Source organism: Talaromyces proteolyticus (assembly GCF_021365285.1).
Source record: "Talaromyces proteolyticus strain PMI_201 chromosome Unknown BGW36scaffold_5, whole genome shotgun sequence".
NCBI classification, from domain to species: Eukaryota; Fungi; Ascomycota; class Eurotiomycetes; order Eurotiales; family Trichocomaceae; genus Talaromyces; species Talaromyces proteolyticus.
Window position 1 is genome coordinate 1,652,643 of NW_025764281.1, and position 17,999 is coordinate 1,670,641.

General features: G+C 46.9%; 8 protein-coding genes across 8 annotated transcripts; 5 read left to right on the forward strand and 3 right to left on the reverse strand.

Annotated features, from left to right (window-relative positions):
- Positions 1-346: 346 nt before the first annotated feature.
- BGW36DRAFT_426563 (putative 40S ribosomal protein S5) lies at positions 347-1,372 on the forward strand (the record flags this gene model as incomplete). Its single annotated transcript, XM_046220288.1, has 6 exons — positions 347-454; positions 505-536; positions 671-769; positions 831-915; positions 1,000-1,223; positions 1,279-1,372. The coding sequence occupies 6 exons, from the start codon at positions 347-349 to the stop codon at positions 1,370-1,372; spliced, it is 642 nt and encodes a 213-aa protein (XP_046073342.1).
- Positions 1,373-1,819: 447 nt separating this feature from the next.
- BGW36DRAFT_340175 (SDA1 domain protein) lies at positions 1,820-4,384 on the forward strand. The gene is made up of 4 exons (XM_046213063.1): positions 1,820-1,939; positions 1,993-2,028; positions 2,094-2,378; positions 2,438-4,384. The coding sequence occupies exons 1-4, from the start codon at positions 1,893-1,895 to the stop codon at positions 4,311-4,313; spliced, it is 2,244 nt and encodes a 747-aa protein (XP_046073343.1). The 5' UTR covers positions 1,820-1,892; the 3' UTR covers positions 4,314-4,384.
- A 514-nt stretch (positions 4,385-4,898) lies between these two features.
- On the forward strand, positions 4,899-5,765 carry BGW36DRAFT_396522 (ribonucleotide reductase inhibitor-domain-containing protein; the record flags this gene model as incomplete). The annotated part of the gene is made up of 2 exons (XM_046218177.1): positions 4,899-5,303; positions 5,478-5,765. 2 exons carry the CDS (start codon positions 4,899-4,901, stop codon positions 5,763-5,765), a joined length of 693 nt encoding a protein of 230 aa, XP_046073344.1.
- Positions 5,766-6,125: 360 nt separating this feature from the next.
- On the reverse strand, positions 6,126-9,660 carry BGW36DRAFT_376910 (putative Hsp70 family chaperone Lhs1/Orp150). Its single transcript, XM_046215944.1, has 2 exons — positions 9,382-9,660; positions 6,126-9,320 (listed from the first exon to the last, which is right to left on the reverse strand). Exon 2 carries the CDS (start codon positions 9,307-9,309, stop codon positions 6,352-6,354), a length of 2,958 nt encoding a protein of 985 aa, XP_046073345.1. The 5' UTR covers positions 9,310-9,320; positions 9,382-9,660; the 3' UTR covers positions 6,126-6,351.
- On the reverse strand, positions 9,653-11,689 carry BGW36DRAFT_376913 (putative mtDNA inheritance protein Dml1). Its single transcript, XM_046215945.1, has 5 exons — positions 11,538-11,689; positions 11,283-11,485; positions 10,795-11,233; positions 10,207-10,742; positions 9,653-10,144 (listed from the first exon to the last, which is right to left on the reverse strand). Exons 1-5 carry the CDS (start codon positions 11,607-11,609, stop codon positions 9,883-9,885), a joined length of 1,512 nt encoding a protein of 503 aa, XP_046073346.1. The 5' UTR covers positions 11,610-11,689; the 3' UTR covers positions 9,653-9,882.
- Positions 11,690-12,058: 369 nt separating this feature from the next.
- BGW36DRAFT_295040 (uncharacterized protein) lies at positions 12,059-13,978 on the forward strand (the record flags this gene model as incomplete). Its single annotated transcript, XM_046211141.1, has 1 exon — positions 12,059-13,978. The coding sequence occupies one exon, from the start codon at positions 12,059-12,061 to the stop codon at positions 13,976-13,978; it is 1,920 nt and encodes a 639-aa protein (XP_046073347.1).
- A 500-nt stretch (positions 13,979-14,478) lies between these two features.
- Positions 14,479-16,557, reverse strand: BGW36DRAFT_293412 (uncharacterized protein; the record flags this gene model as incomplete). The annotated part of the gene is made up of 6 exons (XM_046210997.1): positions 14,479-15,542; positions 15,595-15,947; positions 15,998-16,165; positions 16,221-16,290; positions 16,347-16,381; positions 16,439-16,557. The coding sequence occupies 6 exons, from the start codon at positions 16,555-16,557 to the stop codon at positions 14,479-14,481; spliced, it is 1,809 nt and encodes a 602-aa protein (XP_046073348.1).
- A 555-nt stretch (positions 16,558-17,112) lies between these two features.
- Positions 17,113-17,965, forward strand: BGW36DRAFT_293865 (putative EBP domain protein; the record flags this gene model as incomplete). The annotated part of the gene is made up of 4 exons (XM_046211036.1): positions 17,113-17,308; positions 17,366-17,529; positions 17,591-17,825; positions 17,883-17,965. The coding sequence occupies 4 exons, from the start codon at positions 17,113-17,115 to the stop codon at positions 17,963-17,965; spliced, it is 678 nt and encodes a 225-aa protein (XP_046073349.1).
- Positions 17,966-17,999: the final 34 nt, after the last annotated feature.

Here is a 17,999-nt window from a genome sequence, read left to right on the forward strand (position 1 = left end):
TGCGGTTCCAAAGATTGTGCGTTGTTGATGAGAACCCATACACGTAATCCTTCCAAGAGAGTAAGGCAAGAGCTGAATAAGACGCTGTCTCACTGTGTCTGTCATCATGGTTGATATTGGACTTCTTGTTGTCCGGGATCAAGGAAAGGCACATCAGGCTAACCCAGCCAAGGAACGGCAGAGTCACATGATATCTACTTTCCCATTGGCCACACTGCCCCACCCCACGGCTTCGCTAAGCGAGGCAAGACACACGATTTTCCTCGCGGGCGAACATTGAACTTTTCGTGGACCGACGACAGCAACGCTCGACGCTCAGCATACACACCCGACAACAGCGTCCATCATGTCCGACAACGGTGAAGTCGAGGTCGAAAACACCTCCAGCTACTACCCAGCCCTCCCCAAGGATGTCCAGACCGACTCCGTGAAGCTGTTTGGCAAGTGGAGCTACGTGAGTATTGTGCACAAACATTCGACTCGAGCGAAATCTGACTGTCCCAGGATGATGTCGAAATCAGAGATATCTCTTTGACGTACGTTTCCCTCTCGTGACTACCTGACGATTCCGCCCCGACTCGTTGCAATGGACATGGAGAAACAACTCAAAAATTGAAACCGGCGCCAGAACATTGGAGGTGAAAATTGCTAACCTGGTTTCTGAACACAGCGACTACATCCAAATCCGCTCTCCTGTCTACCTTCCTCACTCCGCTGGTAGATATGCTGCCAAGCGCTTCCGCAAGGCGCAATGCCCGATCATTGAGAGGTAATTTTTGCAATACAGGGTTTCGCGGAGTGACATTCGTTAACAAAATGGGGATATGCAGATTAACCAACTCCATCATGATGAACGGTCGCAACAACGGAAAGAAGATCATGGCTGTCCGCATCATTGCCCACACCTTCGAGATCGTACGTACATACCATTGTCTTCTGTCTCCCATACGGTGTTCATGCCAGACTACGCGTGTTTCACGGTCTAACTAGTGATATCAGATCCACATCATGACCGACCAAAACCCCATCCAGGTTGCCGTCGATGCTATTGTCAACTGTGGTCCTCGTGAAGACTCGACCCGTATTGGTTCCGCTGGTACCGTCCGACGACAGGCCGTCGATGTCTCCCCTCTGCGCCGTGTCAACCAGGCTATCGCTCTTCTCACCATCGGTGCTCGTGAGGCTGCCTTCCGCAATGTCAAGTCTATTGCCGAAGTTTTGGCGTAAGTGATCTTCCAGTCATTCCGCTCCTGCCATATGACACTAATCCTCCAATAGTGAAGAGCTCATCAACGCTGCCAAGGGTAGCTCCAACTCGTACGCCATTAAGAAGAAGGACGAACTCGAGCGTGTTGCCAAGAGCAACCGGTAAATGATTTATTTTTTCTTCATGTTTTCGTTTCCTCGTTCAAGGTGTGGACGGAGTGTCATCGATTAGGGTTTGGTTAACTCGCATGCATCTGGATGACTGTATTTAGGGAGCAGTCATAAAGAGGAAGCGAGGTCTTGAAAATGCATGGTTAGCTTTCTTTTATGTAGTCAAGATGCTATCATGAAAATTTTATATTCCCTCGATCAGCTATTGATACCGCAAGGACACGTAGAACACGATATGCTCTTAATTCTCTATTTGTAAAGCACAATATTTTATCAGTCTCTCGTTCGATTATTAAGAGGCTCGCATTAGCGATTTATTTTGATGGAATAAATCACCACATGTAAGGCTGTAGCCTGTAAGCTTGATTCGATTCATGAGTGGGACTGTCCGCTATCGATACAGTGCGGCAGGCGGGTAAAAAAAATCATTATCAGTCCACAGCGCCGCAACAACATTCAACCCATTAAACCCTCGCCATTTTCTTTGCCTTTCCGAAACCTTTGCAACGGGAAAAATGGCAAAGCGTAAATTGGCCGCTTTGGAGAAGGTCGAGGCAGATTTGTAAGTTCTATCGACTGTCCTCTGACCAGCTAGTACTGATTTATTTTTCGTAGGCCCAACCTTCAGCAAAAGATTCGCCGAGATTCCAAGTAAGCGAAACTAATATCGATATCTCCAGTCTTTTCGCGAACTAACAGACTGTGACAAACACCAGATCATATATAGAAGATTTTCGGGCGCAATACTATCAATATGAGAGTCATCGGGAAATTTTCATGGCAGCGCCGACATCCACAGAAGCCGGGATTATATCTTTGCATGACCTTATAGACTTTATTGCGCATGTCGCAGACTGCTATCCGGACATTACAAAAGATTTCCCACAGCAATTGATGGATATGCTCATGCAGTATCATGTCGATCTTACTCCAGACCTTCGCGAAAAAATCGTGGGAAGCTTGGTGCTTTTGAGGAAAAAGGAAATCATAGACTCCGTTGCGTATGTTTACTACATGTCTGTCTGGAATGTTCTTGAGTGCTAACTACATTTGCTTCTAGACTTCTTCATACTTTGTTCCCGATTCTCGTGTCTACTCCGAGCAAAACGCTACGCGAACTGTTATTCCAAAAAATCCTGTCAGATTTGCGGACCTCGAATGCGAAATTGACGAACCACAAGTTGAACAAGGCCATGCAAACCGTCTTATTCAATTTGGTAACGTCGGACCGTGAATCTTCAAAGGCCTTGTGGGCCATCAAAATCACTAGGGAACTATGGAAACGACAGATCTGGACCGACGCAAAGACAGTGGAAATCATGAAAGAGGCATGCCTAGCCAATAACGAAAAGGTCACAGTCGGAGGTGTGAGGTTCTTTCTTGGTGGTGATAAAGAGAGAGAAGAGATGGAAGACGAGAGCAGTGATGATGACGGTATTGATGTTGCCAAAATCAAACATCAAGCAGGAATCAACAAAAAGACGAAAAAGAAATCACGTCAGGTTGAGAAGGCCGTTGCGACGGTCAAAAGGAAAGAAAGGAAGAAGAAGCAGCCTCACCCACTGAACTTTTCAGCTTTGCATCTACTACACGACTCCCAGGGATTCGCTGAAAACTTATTCTCAAAACACTTGCAGAATACCAGATCGAAATTGAATCTGGAGCAAAAGCTTCTAGTGCTACAGCTTGTTTCTCGTCTGATTGGCTTGCACAAGCTTACACTGGTTCACTTTTACTCCTACTTTCAGAAATATCTCACTCCCCGACAACCTTCAGTCACATCTTTTCTAGCATCCCTTGCGCAAGCGACGCATAACCTTGTGCCTCCAGATGTGCTTGAGCCGTTAGTTCAAAAGATTGCAAACGAGTTTGTCTCTGAGGCTTCCGCAGCCGAGGTGGCTTCAGCTGGTCTAAATGCAATTCGAGAGATTTGTGTCAGGCAACCTTTAGCTATGGACGAGACTTTGTTGCAAGACCTAGTTTTATACAGGAAGAGCAAAGACAAAGGTGTCATGATGGCTGCGAAGGGTCTCTTGGGACTTTATCGTGATGTTGGTGCTGATATGTTGAAACGACGTGACCGAGGCAAAGACGCATCCATGGCATTGAGGTCTGGAGAGAGGAAAGAGATTCGTTTCGGCGAGGAAGCTTTGGGTGAGATTGAGGGCCTAGAACTGTTGGAAAAATGGAAAGAAGAAGAACGCAAAAGAAAAAGAGCCGAACAAGGCCTTCCATCTGACGGTGATGATGATGACGATGTGGAAGAAGACGAGGCAGCTGGCTGGGCTAACTGGGATGTGGAGGATGACGACAGCGATGATTCAGGGGGATGGATCGATGTTGAAAGCGACGCAGAAATTGAACTGAGTGATTCGGATGAGGATAAACCGCGTACTAAGAAAGCAAAGCAGGCCTCTAGCGAAAACGCCGAAGAGACGGCGGAGCAAGAAGAGACCAAGAAACCCAGTAATTACGCAACGACTCGAATTCTGACACCAGCCGATTTGGCCAAGTTGGCTGAGCTACGCTCCAATGCTGCGGTGAATTCGCTGCTCCCCAGCTCCAAATCAAAACGCATGCAAGCTGCGCAGAAGAGTGCTGATCGGCATGCCGATGACCCTCTAACAGCTGCAGAGATTGAAGGTCTTGCTTTACTCTCTAAAGGGAAGCTTACCCGAGAAGAGAAGATTGCACACGCAAAGGAATCTAAGACTGATCGCGATGAGTTCAAGAGTAAAACCGCACGCAAGAAGGAAAGGAAAGTCGAAGATAGAAAGAGTACGACAAACAAGGAGAAGGCTAGGAAGAAGAATTTCCTCATGACGCTGGGAAAAGCAAGGAGCAAGAATAAGCGCAGTCTTGTTGAGACTAGAGCAGTGTTGAAAGCTCATCATGATAGACAGAAGAGGGGCGGCCGGCGTGGAAACAGAGGATAGAATTAAATTCATGTACATAGGACAGACTTGTGGTTCATATTCATAGAATGAATTCTGGGACTGATATCTACATTAAAGATTATTTAACGTATATCAATTGATTGATTGATTGGTTGTTGGCCGTTCTGTAGCATTATGTACCTACAATCCTGGCGTCCCAACTATGATATTTGAGGGTTCTACCAAGAATACTTCACCGTTTGAGTAGCAGTAAAGATTCCACCGCAGCATGTCAAATGCTCCCCTTATATAACCGAGATGTTTTGATTACAGGCCTACTGCGAGCTCGAATTCAGAGGCCTGAGGTAGTATCCTTAGGTTTCTTCGATGCAAATCATATTTATGTAGCTGTAAACAGTGCAAACTGCTCAGGTCACATGACACACTGAAGCAGTTATATTGGGACGCGCCCCACCAGCCCGGCGCGTCATATGCGCGCGACCCAGCCACACGCTTTGTCCACCCTCGACAATTTCTTATCCAAACACCCATCCATTCCTCTATCGCTTCGCATTGACCCAGGATCCGTTGCCAGGGCATTCGACATTGCTTGTCCACCGCCCGTACCATCAATCTGATATCGTCATGGCTACCGTCCCACAGAGCTCTACATCTAAGAAGCGCCGCTTCCAACCTCCGATAACCAACTTTTTCGTGCCCGCCAGCACTGACGAGACCCCCGGCGTGTCATACAACAGCTACGCAGCACCAACTCATACACCCACCCCGACGCTTCCAAACGATATTCTGTCCTCTCTACTTGGAGTAGGGGCGCGTGTTCGCAAATCGGTTCCCGAGGGTTACAAAACGGAGCAAAAGAAAATGACACAGTATACAATCCCGGCGCCTCGTCGAGAACCAACAGAAAGCTCTGCGCCTTTGCAACAAACCCGGGTCTATGCTGGACTAGAGCCTTTCTGCGGTCTGCACAAGGTCGGCAATTATGCTGTCCAGACCTTTCCTCGACCTATTGAAGACTATCAAACTGCCGTGGATACGGATGAATCAGAGAGTATCTCGATACCCAACAGCAGCCAAGAATCGAATGCCTCATCATATTCTGGCAAGCTGAATAAACGCCCGCTTGATTCGGAGCTCGACGATATGGACGACTTGGATTTCCCGACATCCTTTCAGAAACACCCTTAATACGGCGATTGGCAGCGCCCACTAAATGTGAGTACTGTTTCACGATCAACATCCACATTCGATATGAGGTCTCAACGAACCATTCTGTCACCAAGGCTCGGACAACAGCGCCGACAGAGAACAGCGCCAGTTAACTCCTGGAAAGGAAACCTCGAGCAAGAAAACACAGACCCGCTCGCCACCTTGCCAACTCATCAAATGGACTTTGATGACTTTGGCGAAGCGGCTTTCTTGCGACGCAGAGAAGAAGTTGACGTAGACTTGACGTGGGCTAACTCGGATGTTGAGATGGACGTTGCGTGAAAAATACCGTTGACTGATTTTGTATCTCACTTGTCATTTTCCCGCCTTTTAATGATGTATATTTCCTTCATTCAAACTGTATAGCAAGTTGAACTTAGTTTTATTCATGTATTTGAACATATGGTGTATGTTGGGTTTAGGTTATTAGCACTCGATCGTGCTGTTCTGTTCTCAAGCGTCTGTCTGCGTTGTTTGGGTTTGGCAATGTACGGCCTCAATCGGGCCGAGGCGTTTATTTGTACAGTATGACTTTCCTGTATTTTGTAGGATTTCAGATTACTTGTCGATACATGGATAACAATTTATCAAGCAAACACTCAGTAATAGTACATAAAAAATTGGCTCTATTAGGATTGATTGTACCACCAATATTTGAAATGCTATCTAGCAAAAATTTAATCTTGTACTTGCATCAACAAAACTATCAGTTGATATCAATTAATGATAATAGATTGCTAATCATTCAAAATATTCATTGATATACATACATGTATCGTTAAATGACTTCAAACACCTTCTTAGTGTAATAGAAAATTACACTTCACATCTATTATTGACAGTGATACTACATACCTAGAAAACGCCTTTACAATTCGTCCTTTACTGTAGGTTTAGCTTTCGAAGATGTCTTCTTCTCAGTCTTTGTTTTGCTCTTCCCATTGTCTTTCTTTTTGCCATCGCTCTTCTTGGACCAAGAGCCGGAGGACGAGCCGCCAGCACTCTTAGCGCCCATTTTGGTGTAAATGCGTTGTAATACGCGTTCGACCTCTTGAAGTCGCGAGTCCATCTCGGCCACAGTCAAGACGGGATCATCGGACTCGGTGAGCTTTGCTTGAAGCTCACTTTGGGTATCGAACCATTCGGTTGTTGTCTCATAAACCCGTTTTAGAGAGGTTAGGTCTTGAGGAGTGTAGATGGAGTATGTCGGTACTGTAGGCACAGCGGTAATAGAGGTGGTGCTTGAGGAGGAGCCGGATGATGAGTAAGGATCGTCTTCAAGGTCAATTTCTCCATCGGAGGTAGAAGCAGTTGTGGTGCTAGAGCTAGCTTCAGTTGTTGTGGTAGCGCTCTCACTGGATAGTGAAGAAAATGCTTCTTCGTCGTGTTTGATTTGGAGCTCGACAAGATCAACCACCGATTTTGCACCAGCGAGCACTTCTTTGAGAACCTTCGCTTTGATATCACGCTCCGAGTTCTCCTTTTTCCTCCTGAGTGCTGGGTTGACAATTTCGTTCAAAGAAGCCAGCTTCTCCTTGAAATCTTTCGTATTGGCGTCCACGCCATCACCATAAAGCCATTCGCTTGCGGCCTCAACACGCTCTTTCAGAGAAGAAAGCTGATCGGCTTTGAGCGCCTTGGCGAACCCCTCGTCATCCACCAGGTCACGACCTCTATAGATAAAAGCCTCTAGCTCGTTAAGCGCCTCTTCTCTCAAAGCGCGTTCTCGGTCAGATGCATCAAACGCAGCCAAACGCTCCTTGACGCGACTAAGTTCTGATGGCGGCAAAGGTGGGCGCCCGAGAGAGGAAGACTTTAGGCCAATTGGAATCGTTTCCACTCTTACTTTCGCTTCCGCTTGTTTTGTCTCTTGAGTAGGAGAAACGTCCGATATCTGGGTAGTAGAGGCAGTCTCTGTTGATGTTGAAGCTTCCCCTTCAAGGGTCACAGACTCAACTGATTCGTCTTCATCTTCCCGCAATGGTTTCTGCTCGTCTCTTTTTCCCAAGCCAAAGAAGCCTTTTACATCGTCCACAATTCCCTTTTTAGAATCGACCTCACAGCTCACAGAACCACTGAAAATTTCAGGAAGTCCATCCGCAGCGCTTAGACGAACGGAAAATTTGGTGGTAATGTTGGAGGGTGCACATGCAAAACTATCGGTCAATTTCTTCACCGATGCTGTCAAATTCTGCGTAGCGACGTTCAAAACAGGAGCATCGATCTGCTCATTGGCGCCAGGTATTTGCTGGTAGAAGCTGAACTCAAAATCATCCAAATTCTTAACTGTCAGGTGTTTCTCAACGCCAACGTGAGACGTTGGTGTAAACAGCTTCTGTTGTCTTTCCTTGCCATCCGAAGTCCACTTGACTTTGATAGCATAATTTGCGGAATCCACTGCGCGAATTTCCTTGACTCTGAAACTAGGACTCAGAGCGGCTCCTTTGAAAGCCGCCCCGAAAACAGCAGCCTCATCAGCATTAACGCTTGTCCTTAATAAGCTGGCGTCTCCACAGCTCTTTTCCAGTTCCTTTTGAACAAATGGCGTTCTGATAGTTCCACCGTGGAGAATAACCGAATCAAGGTCACTTAGTTTCAAATCAGCTGCGGCCAGGGCATCGTCAATTGGTGTTCCTACTCTGGCTGCATGTTCTTTTGCCAGAGACTCAAACTCGGAGCGCGTGATTTTATATTTGAAGATGACATCTTCCTGATACAATCCTTCGAATGTAGAACCTGTTTCCGTATTGGCACTCAGGATTTGACGGACGCGCTCAGAGTCCTTCCAAAATTTCGCCATCGTCTTCCCGTGAGACCTGACGTCAGAAGCCGTAATTCCTTCACCAAGCTTCTTGCTTTGAATGAGTTTGTCAATCATATCATTCACAATGAGTTCGTTGAGCGCATCGCCACCAAGTGTCCTATCCCACCCAGCTCCAAGGGAATGGACTTCCTGAACAGTCTTATTGTAGCGTCCAACATCTTTCACGGTCCTGCTCTGGAATCTGAGAACAGTAGCGGTAGTAGAGCCCGCACCCATATCATATACCAAATGATATTCCGGTTTTTGGCCATCAGAGACGCTTGGGAAAGTGCGACTTGTTGCGTAATTCAATCCGACAGCCAGGCCATCACTAATCAATGCCTCCACATTTAAACCTGCCAATTCTGCTGCCAATTCAAGACTTCGCTTCTCCTCGGCGGTATAGTAAGCAGGATAGGTGATGACAGCGTCTCGGATATTCGTCCCTTTGCCAGCCAATGCTTCAGCGTTTGCTTTCACCTGCTTCAGTTGCATAGAGAGAATTTCTTCTACTAAGAAAGCATGCTTTCCCTCATTACCGGCTAGTTTTTGACTGCGTAATGCCACGGTGTCTCTATCACCTGAGGCCTGTTCGAGTTGTAGCGCCGGATAGCGGTCGCCGTACTGTTTCACGATTTCACTATTTTCGAATGGAATGCCGAGAAGCGACTTGAGGTTCGCGTAGACATCGTCAGGGAAACGAGCGGTGAGGGCGAGGGCGTCTCCACCGTAAAACCGTTCAGGAAATTGAGAGTTGCTTTCTCGGGAAGGCTTGAAAGCGACAGCTGCCGATTCCTTGCGCTTCGAGTCCTTGGTGAGGACGATCTCGAGTGGGATACCTGGCTTCACAAGGGCGGCTTTGAGATACTCCGTTCCCAGATCGATACCCAGGACAGCTGAACCGGCAGCCGAGGCTGGCGCAGGAAGACAAAGGACGAAGAGAAGTAGAGGAGCGAGTATTAAAGTGAAAAAGGGAGAAAAGGTTAGGAACGACATATTCCTTCGTCGACTTGTGGCAGCCATGATCTCCGTAACTATGTGGCGAATATTACATTAGAACACAACAACCAGAACTCAAGGCCACTAGAATCGTACTTTGTTTATTACCAAAGGTAATAATCAAGGGAAAGAAAAGTCTAGCCCCTAGCGGGCTCTCCGGGTTGTTCAACCACACCGTTCGCGTTCCGAGCGTAGGCACAGAATCAAGTTGAAGGGACTCGGAAACGAATCAAGCTCAAGAAGAGAATGCGTTCATGAGTCTAAAACTGTTGAAATCGCAATCAACAACGCCGATGCTAGGTTTTTAGAAGGGGCCACGTGGAGCTGCAATAATAATGGTGTGAGCCGCCCTAATTTTCCTCAAACTGGCCTTATCGCAGAGGACACTTTGGCATCAGGATCGCCGGCCGGCAACTGGTACCTGGTACTTCCTATTCCTGATTAGGCATGTTTGCACCGCCCGTCGAACCTTAAAAGTGGTTGCGGCTAACCCTAATACGGGCGATCTTTTTCTATTTTTACATACAACGAATTGATGTTATTACTTGTAATTCGTACAAGAATTGAGAGTATAAAATCCATCGCACAGATAGCCTATCAATCGTCGTCCGAGTCTGTCTCGCTCATCCAGCCTTTTTCGTAAGCTTCCCGCAACTCCCCTAGGCCATTTGTCAGTGTCTCCCTTTCCTCCACCCCTACCATTCTACTTGCAATCGTCTGTAGGTCTTTCAGTTTGTCGCCAATTCTTGATGTACTTGACAACGCTGTGTAAAGTTCTACCCCTGTCTCTGCATCGTAGTCCGAGAATAAATTGCGAGGATAGCTATCAGGGAGTGGAAACCGCAATGTCGTTGAGAACCTATATATAGTCCATTCAGTTAACTTTTGTGGTTAGCGAAACAGTGGATATAGCGGCCTCACCTTTTCAGCGCTGGCTTGGATGTATAAAAACGCATTTTACGCGCCAGTCCAATATCCTCAACAGCCGATGTGGCATCATGTGCAAACTCTTCTTTCCGGCCCCTGAAGACTTGTGCTTGAGTAAAAACAGTTGTGCCATCTGTCATAGCCTTAGGAATAGTGAAGTTGAGATCAAAATCCAATTTCACATCCTCATCTAGTCCACTCAGGTCATCCTCGTATGTAACCCAGCGAGGTCTCTTATTGCTATCACGTCTTATCATTGACGATTGCAGTTCAAAAATGGTCTGTGTTCCTCCGCTATGTCCCATCAGCGAAGACTCGAAATCGTGATGAGGTCTGAGTCTGGCTGGAAGCGTTACTGTTTCCACTGCCGATGCAATCAATGCAGCTTTTGACCATTCTGATTTAAAGTCGACCGTGAGGTAGCTTGGAAGGGTTGGTGGAGAATCGATAATAGGGCAGTATAACGTGGACAGAGGCGATATAGAGTTGAGAGTCTTGGCTGTATTGACCATTTTAGACATTTGCTTTTGCTAAATGATATTAGCACAGGATGCATAACGAACATAAGCGACTGCTACCTACTCTTGGCACCTTGGCGCCATCTTCGATTGCCCATACCCAAATACCAGTCTTACCGTATTCGTCTCTCAGTCTGTCAGCGTACCTAGCGGCAAACCCTCCCCAGGCATCGTCAGACCCAGTAAATATTTGAAGGGCACGAATTTGATCACATTCCTCCATGAAAGGACGGATATCTCGGTCTAGTAAATCGTGCTCTTTATCTAAATCACCAAACAAGTCTTCCCCAGCTGACCAATGCTCGAATGGCATCAAAGACGAGTTAAGCTCATACTCGTTCAGTTGAACGATTGATCGAGGGTGATAAAATATGCGGTTGAAGTCTGACCAGTAACGTACAGAATCTGACGTCAAATCTGGCGGCTGAACCCCAGTATCCAAGTTTTTTTGATACTCGCTTTGGGGGATGTTGGGCTGCGTCTGCACAACTTGATTTCCATCCCTAACATGCAATTCAGTCACTAGATCGGAAATACATGTTCTTGGCTCACCATAACCCCCTAAGCACACCCGAGGAATCTTCTACTTCATAAAGCGCATTATATTTACGAAGAGCCCCGAACCCCCCTTTCAGGTCATATATGACAGTTCTTGGTGTGAATGTTTCTGTTCCATCAGCACCCAGCCCAGGTCGAAAATGAACATCATGGTCTATTAAATGGTCTGAGTCTTCGTTATATGTGAAGTAAGATTCCTACGTCGACGTTAGAATTGAAATCTTCTCAGTAGTAAATTCGTTGATTGACCTGGAGGTTCCAAAAGTGAGTCGCAATGTAATTACTCCGCTCACCCAGTTGCAAAGTGACGATCTCGTGCATTATGGATGAAGTTTCATGGCACACTATTTATTAATATTACAGCCGTAGATTCCAGATATTGCACGATGCGACTAAATAGGTCGACACAAGCGCAGTAATGATTTCTTTCGTCCCGGAATTATCACGTGATGACGATACGTCAGATCGTGGTCTATACCTATTTTGGCACCCTGAGGGGCGGTTGCTCTGAGCAACCGGATACGCCGCGCTAGACGATAAACATAGCAAAAGCACTCCACCAATGCCTTCCCTGCATCAGGTCAATCTGATCTGACCAGCAAACGTCACACCATCCTCTCTGTTCGCCAAAAAGGTAGGCGCAGTCAAAAGTACGACAAGATCTTCAAAATCTTTTATTTTGCTGCAGTCACCACCTTGACGATCCGCCTGGTTGCGCGGTTCGTACGACAATTCGCAATCGCCACAATAACAACGCATAATCGATCACAATGGACTCACCATCGTTCAAACCGCATTCGCCATCGAAAACACCTTTGTATCCCGCTTCGCCTGAACGGATTAACCAACAGAAGCTCGTGAGCTCACCGTCTATGCCTTCTGATATTTATCAAAAAGCATCGGATGTGCAGTCGAGGATTGCTTTTATCAACAATCTATCTAGAGCGGGCAGCCCGGCACCAAACAGCCAACAAACTTCCTCCACCTCAGTATCTGCTGCCCTTCAAAGGGCAATCCTTGGGCGTGAGGAGGCAGAATCAGCTCTAGCTAGAGTAAACGCTCAAATATCCGAGGCTCAATCTCGTGAGCGCAAAATAAGCGAGAGACTTGAGTCATTGCTCGAAGAGCTGCAAAATACAAGAGAACGCCAAGCGCATGAGCGTGCACTTTATGAGAAGGAGGTTCGCAAGGCGCGAAAAGAAGCGTTTCGTGCTGGATCTACACTAGTTAAGCTACAGGAAGAATTAAAGCTCTCAAAAAGCGAAAATAAGACACTCAAGGATGAGATTCGCATAGAAAGGGAAGCGACAGAGAAGGCAAAGCAGGAGGCTTTTGAACGCGCATATGCCTTAGCTGGAATGACAGAAGAGTTTCAGGGACTCAAGGATCAACTTCGAGCCCTAGAGGCTGCGAACCAGACAGGCTCTTTAGAGATGGAAGTTGTCGGCTTCGAAGACAGCAGCAATAGGCCGGCAATCGACTACGCCGACCAGGGTACATGTACCACCCCTACTTCTAGACGGCCAAAGCGGAGCGCAGATGCATCTGAAATTCTTCAATCGAGTGAGTCACAGAGTATTCACGAGGAAGAAACACCCACAAAGAAAATCAGACTATCGCGGCGTGTCTCGAACAAGGAGAATGAAGATCCCGAGGAGCTGGAGCATCAATCAGACCTCATTGATGGATTGAAAGCAGAAATAAAAATTGAAAAACGACAAAGGGAGAGAGCAGAAGACATGGTTCACTTCTTGAAGATGGAATGCCAGTTTAAGCGCTGCTCTTGCAGAATTGCGGAAAGCCAAGGTTTCGACTATGTTTACGATAAAGACTGGGAAAACATATGCAATAATAGCCACCATAGAATTGTGGAAGAACAACAATCTCACTTCCGCGATGAAACACCGGCGGTATCCGCTCATTCACCGTTCGAAAGCCCAGTGACTGCAATGACGCCTCCTACCCCTGAGTACAGAGAACCGACTGTTATAGAAAAGGAAATCCAGCCTACCGATGATCAAGACATTACTTTCTGCCCAACAACTGGAACATTTGTATCCGTTCCCTCGCCGCCGCCGCTGCATGTGGAGATGCCTGATCGACCCCGCGAAGAACCTCTAGTCCTTCCAAATGCCGACGAAGCAGACGTGATGCCAAGCTGTCCTGACTTTTTCTCAGTTTCTACCAAGACAGCTGAGACTTTGCAAACGGCTACCGATGGCCAACCTTTTGAAGCTTATGCTGAAGTCACCGAAGCGTCTAATATCCAAACCATGATGCCCTTCACTGTTGATTTCACCGAACACACCAATACCGAGAATGACTATATTCAAGAACAACAACAACATTCAGAACCTCTGCCCATAACCCCAACCGAGCAAGTTACAGTAGCAAGAGAGGAATCGGTGACCAGAACAGTTCCACTTCAGACTGAACCAAGGCGATCAGGTAACCCGTCTTCCATCATACCTGGCACCCCAGTCACCCGTGAAGAGGCATTAGCCCAAATCCGAGCACGCAGAGGAAGGGCCAAGAGTACTACAAAGAGATCTGCAAGTGCCAGCGAGGCCACTATGGGCAAGGCTCTAAACAACCGGATACCAGGCGTGTCACACTCAGATACGAGAAGCGAGCCGGACGTCAGTGACCGAAGGAGAAACTATGCAAGTGCGCCTGTACGACGATACTAAATACGCTCACATCACCCTACTTTCAGTATTTTCAAATCTTGACTTGAACATTCTGGCACACATCTTACTCGGCGCCTTTGGCCTCAAACCGTTATCCCATTGTTTTCTTTGTACAATTCAATTTAGCACGGCGTTGGTGACTTGATACATCGTTGCAGCCTCCACCATAATATCTCGACTCGTTGAACATCACATTTTCTACCTACTTTCGGAATGTCCACTGGCTACTCAGCATTGTGAAAACTCTCTTTAGCGTCTTCATTTTGAATTGTATATAGTTCAACTTGTTATTGCATTTGCTTACTTCAAAGGCGTTGGTGTTGAAGTGTTATTGTATCTACATTGTTTCGAATTTCCAATTTATCGGACTATGATCACTGTTTGCGTCTACGTAAATGAGAAAAGATAGAAACTATACATACCAAGAATATACCGCCCAGATACAAATAACGGACAATAGGCCATCATGAGTACGTTATCTCAAAGAAGAAATAGATTTTTCAAAAAATTGGAATCCCGCAACATCGTATTCGCGTACTATCCACATACGCCTTGCGACCCCACCACGATTGAAGCAGGTTTTCTAGAAATATCCTATCTGCGCCACTCCATACATCCAAGCCCATCTCGGCCATGTCGGCTGATGTGACCAGCACCGGGCCGACTGTCTGACCGTCCTTTCGGTTTCCTGTGGAAGAAAGGAGTAATGGTTCCTCGTCGCTTTCGTTGGTAAAGGGTTGATTTGGTCTAGTTTCATCCTCGCCTTCACCGGCTTCGTCTGTGGGCTCGTCGTAGTAGTATGCCGGAAGCTCGCCATTGCCGTCGACTTCTTCCTGTCGTGCGACGGCATCAGCAAGAACGGTGAAGGTGAGCGTTGTTAAACGTCGGAAGTAGGCTATCAGGGCTATTTCCTGCGGTTGGTTGCTTTCTTCTACTTGAAGGCCTGGATGAGATAGTTGGCCTAGGTGAGTGCTTGCTAGAAAGTTGGTGTCCTGCTCGTCCTGTTCGGTCTCGTCGTCAGATAGCACAGCACGTTTCTCACCGGCAGAGGCCCACCAGAGGAAGGAAGTATAAGCGAGTCGAGGCCAAGACAAGGGTTCAATGATAGGGGAGGATGAGAATGTCGAGGCCGTATCTAAATCATCATGAGCATTTTCCAAATCCTCGGTTTCAACATTTGACAGTCGACGAAGGCCGTCGGAGAGGATAGCGAAACGACGAGCGTCGCGTTGTGTCGCCTTCAAAGGCACCAATTTTGCTGGCTTCCCCTTTGCAGCCAACTGATGCACGACGGAGATTGCGGGGTAGACCTTTTGGGCTGCCGACTTGGAATATTTTGGAGGCAGTTGTACTAGAACATCAAATAGTTCAGGTTTCGTTGCTAGGACATTGTCTGTTGTGCAGGCTATCCAGCCTGAGGGGGTATTTGAAGCTGCCGAAAGGAACGGAATATCGTGTATTCCAACGTTAAAGAGAGGTCGCGGGCGGAGAGGCGGTGTTCCATCTGGATTTAAAAGGGGCGACAGTGATTGCGGTAGGGAAGAAAGTAATGAGAGCCCGTAGACTGGATACCTATCAGCTGCTTTGTCATTTGTTTGGAAGAGAACAAAACGTACCGTAGTCACATGCAGTTTGGACCGGAGCCTCAGTGATAATCAAAATTCTCTTGCGTAATAAGGATGCTCTGAACAGAGGAAAAATGAGGGGTCCAAATTCTGCTATAAAGTCTGGAAGTGACAGTGCAGGGTGGAACGGCGCCAGGACCGGCCTGGCAGCTTCTGATCCCGTTGCGTCGCTGATAGACCCCCTCCCCCGCAATGTATCTGGGCGGTCTGCTCTTGATCGCATGCGAAATACGGCAGGAGAATCAGGTGGAGAATCGCCTGACCTGACATCATCCTCACAGACATGATGCTTGTCCCAGTATTCAACCAACGCTTGTGTATTTGTGATATCCTCCGCGCATTTTCTACAAGACTAGTCAGCCTAGGCAAAATGGTCAGGCCCTTTATAACTAACTTCGCAAGGTCCCTTAGCCCTAAGGCATGTCTCCAACTCTTGCCCAGTCTCCCAAAGCTCAAAGGAACCAAAGCACCAACAGCCAACATGAGAGCATTTCGTTGTGCTTCAGCGGCGGGTTGGTTGACGAAGGCACTTATACCAGCGTATTGATCGTGGATGAAATAACTATTAAAGCAAAATTAGAGACCATTTTCACTGTTTATTCTTGTGATCCACATACACGAGATCCTCTTCGACATTGTGTAGTCCTGACGGAAGCGATTTGTACTCGACGGCGCCTTCGAGGTTCACTGCGCATTCACCGATTAGCAAGACTGGAAAGTAGTTGATAAGGAATGTGACATACCGCCAGGTATCGATTCTTTCCAGGATACGACATATCTGCGCATGAAGCGTTAGCCACAGGGAAGAAGTGAATGCGACACGACGGTTTCGTACCCTTTCTTGATGTCGAAGCGAATCAAGAACAACGCTGCGATGCTCGGAGGCGATTCCAAGGGAGAGCTTTGAGACAAGTCGAGCCTCAGAGACGTCCTACGGCGCTGTTCCAAAGCCATCGCCTATATGTAATTGCGACTGGAAGCGCATGTGCTCCATGAAATACAAACAACGTAGTTAGCAACCGACGGAGGTCATGATACCAGTAACCCTGAAGGTTAGAGGGAGGAACGGCGAGCGGCGAGTCGGCATGGGCCCCGGCTGGGGCTGCCGAAATGAAAATGCCAAGCCACATGTGCAAGCTTATGGCAGCTAATTATTGAGCTTTGGTTGCCTTGTGCATGTTGTTCTGTTAATTGGATTGAGCTAATATTCGACTTGAGCAGCTTAAAAGTGAATCTCTCATACAGGAGACTGAGATGCTACTTAACAACCTGTTGCCAAAAAAAATCAAATGATATCTGATCGCTCAAACTATCAATCAATTGAAAACAACAACAGGGCGTGACATTTAAAGTCGGTAAAATATATATATCAGTGAGGCGCGATAAATTTCCACTGATGTCAATAATTTTGGGACGTTGATTTCAATCCCACTTCTATTATTGACTTCCAGAACTCATCTCGTTGGAACTGTTCAAATTTGATGTACAAAAAATATGTCAAGGCCGGTAATGACTTCTCATCCATATTACCCACTCGGTGTGGAAATCAAAGACTACCAACCCAACGACAGACCTCTGTTGGAACTGGTGGGATATTTTTCTCTTGGGTTAGCAGGTATTATTGGGATCATTTTTGCCACGGCATTATATACGCGTCCATCCATGCCTCGTGGCGATAGACTGAGCATATTGTGGTTTGCGCTGTGTATGATAGCGACCGAAAAAGAACATCAGTGATTACAAATGCTAATGAACAGCACAGCTGGTATTCTCCATTGTTTCTTTGAGGGCTACTTCGTTGTCAACCATCAGCGTATGGGACCGTCTCAGGATCTTCTCGGGCAGCTTTGGAAAGAATATGCAAAATCCGATTCACGATACTTGATCGCCGATCCGTTTGTCGTTAGTATCGAGGCAATTACTGTGGTAAGCTCTGATATTTTATACTCTGTTTAACAGCCAGCTGACCGGGGTATGGAGAAACAAGGTCGTTTGGGGTCCGTTGTCTCTTCTGGTTGCATTTCTTACAACCATCCAACATCCTTTAAAGCACCCATTGCGAATTATCGTGTGCGTGGCACATCTGTACGGTGATAGTTTGTATTACGCCACTAGTCTTTTCGATCATTACGTCAATGGTATCCCATATAGCCGACCGGAGGCTCTTTACTTCTGGGTGTACTATGTATTTATGAATTTTATCTGGATTGTGGTTCCGGCTGGTGAGTTGCTCCATGCAGTAGGAGAAAAGTACTCATCTAACTCTCATCTGGCTACAGGACTTCTTTACAGTAGTGTTCGCACCGTATCGAGAGCTCTTCAGACCTTTGATCAGGTATCAGAACAGAAAAAGGCCGATTAGCAGAGCTAAAACCGGTCTGCGAGGTGGACAGTTT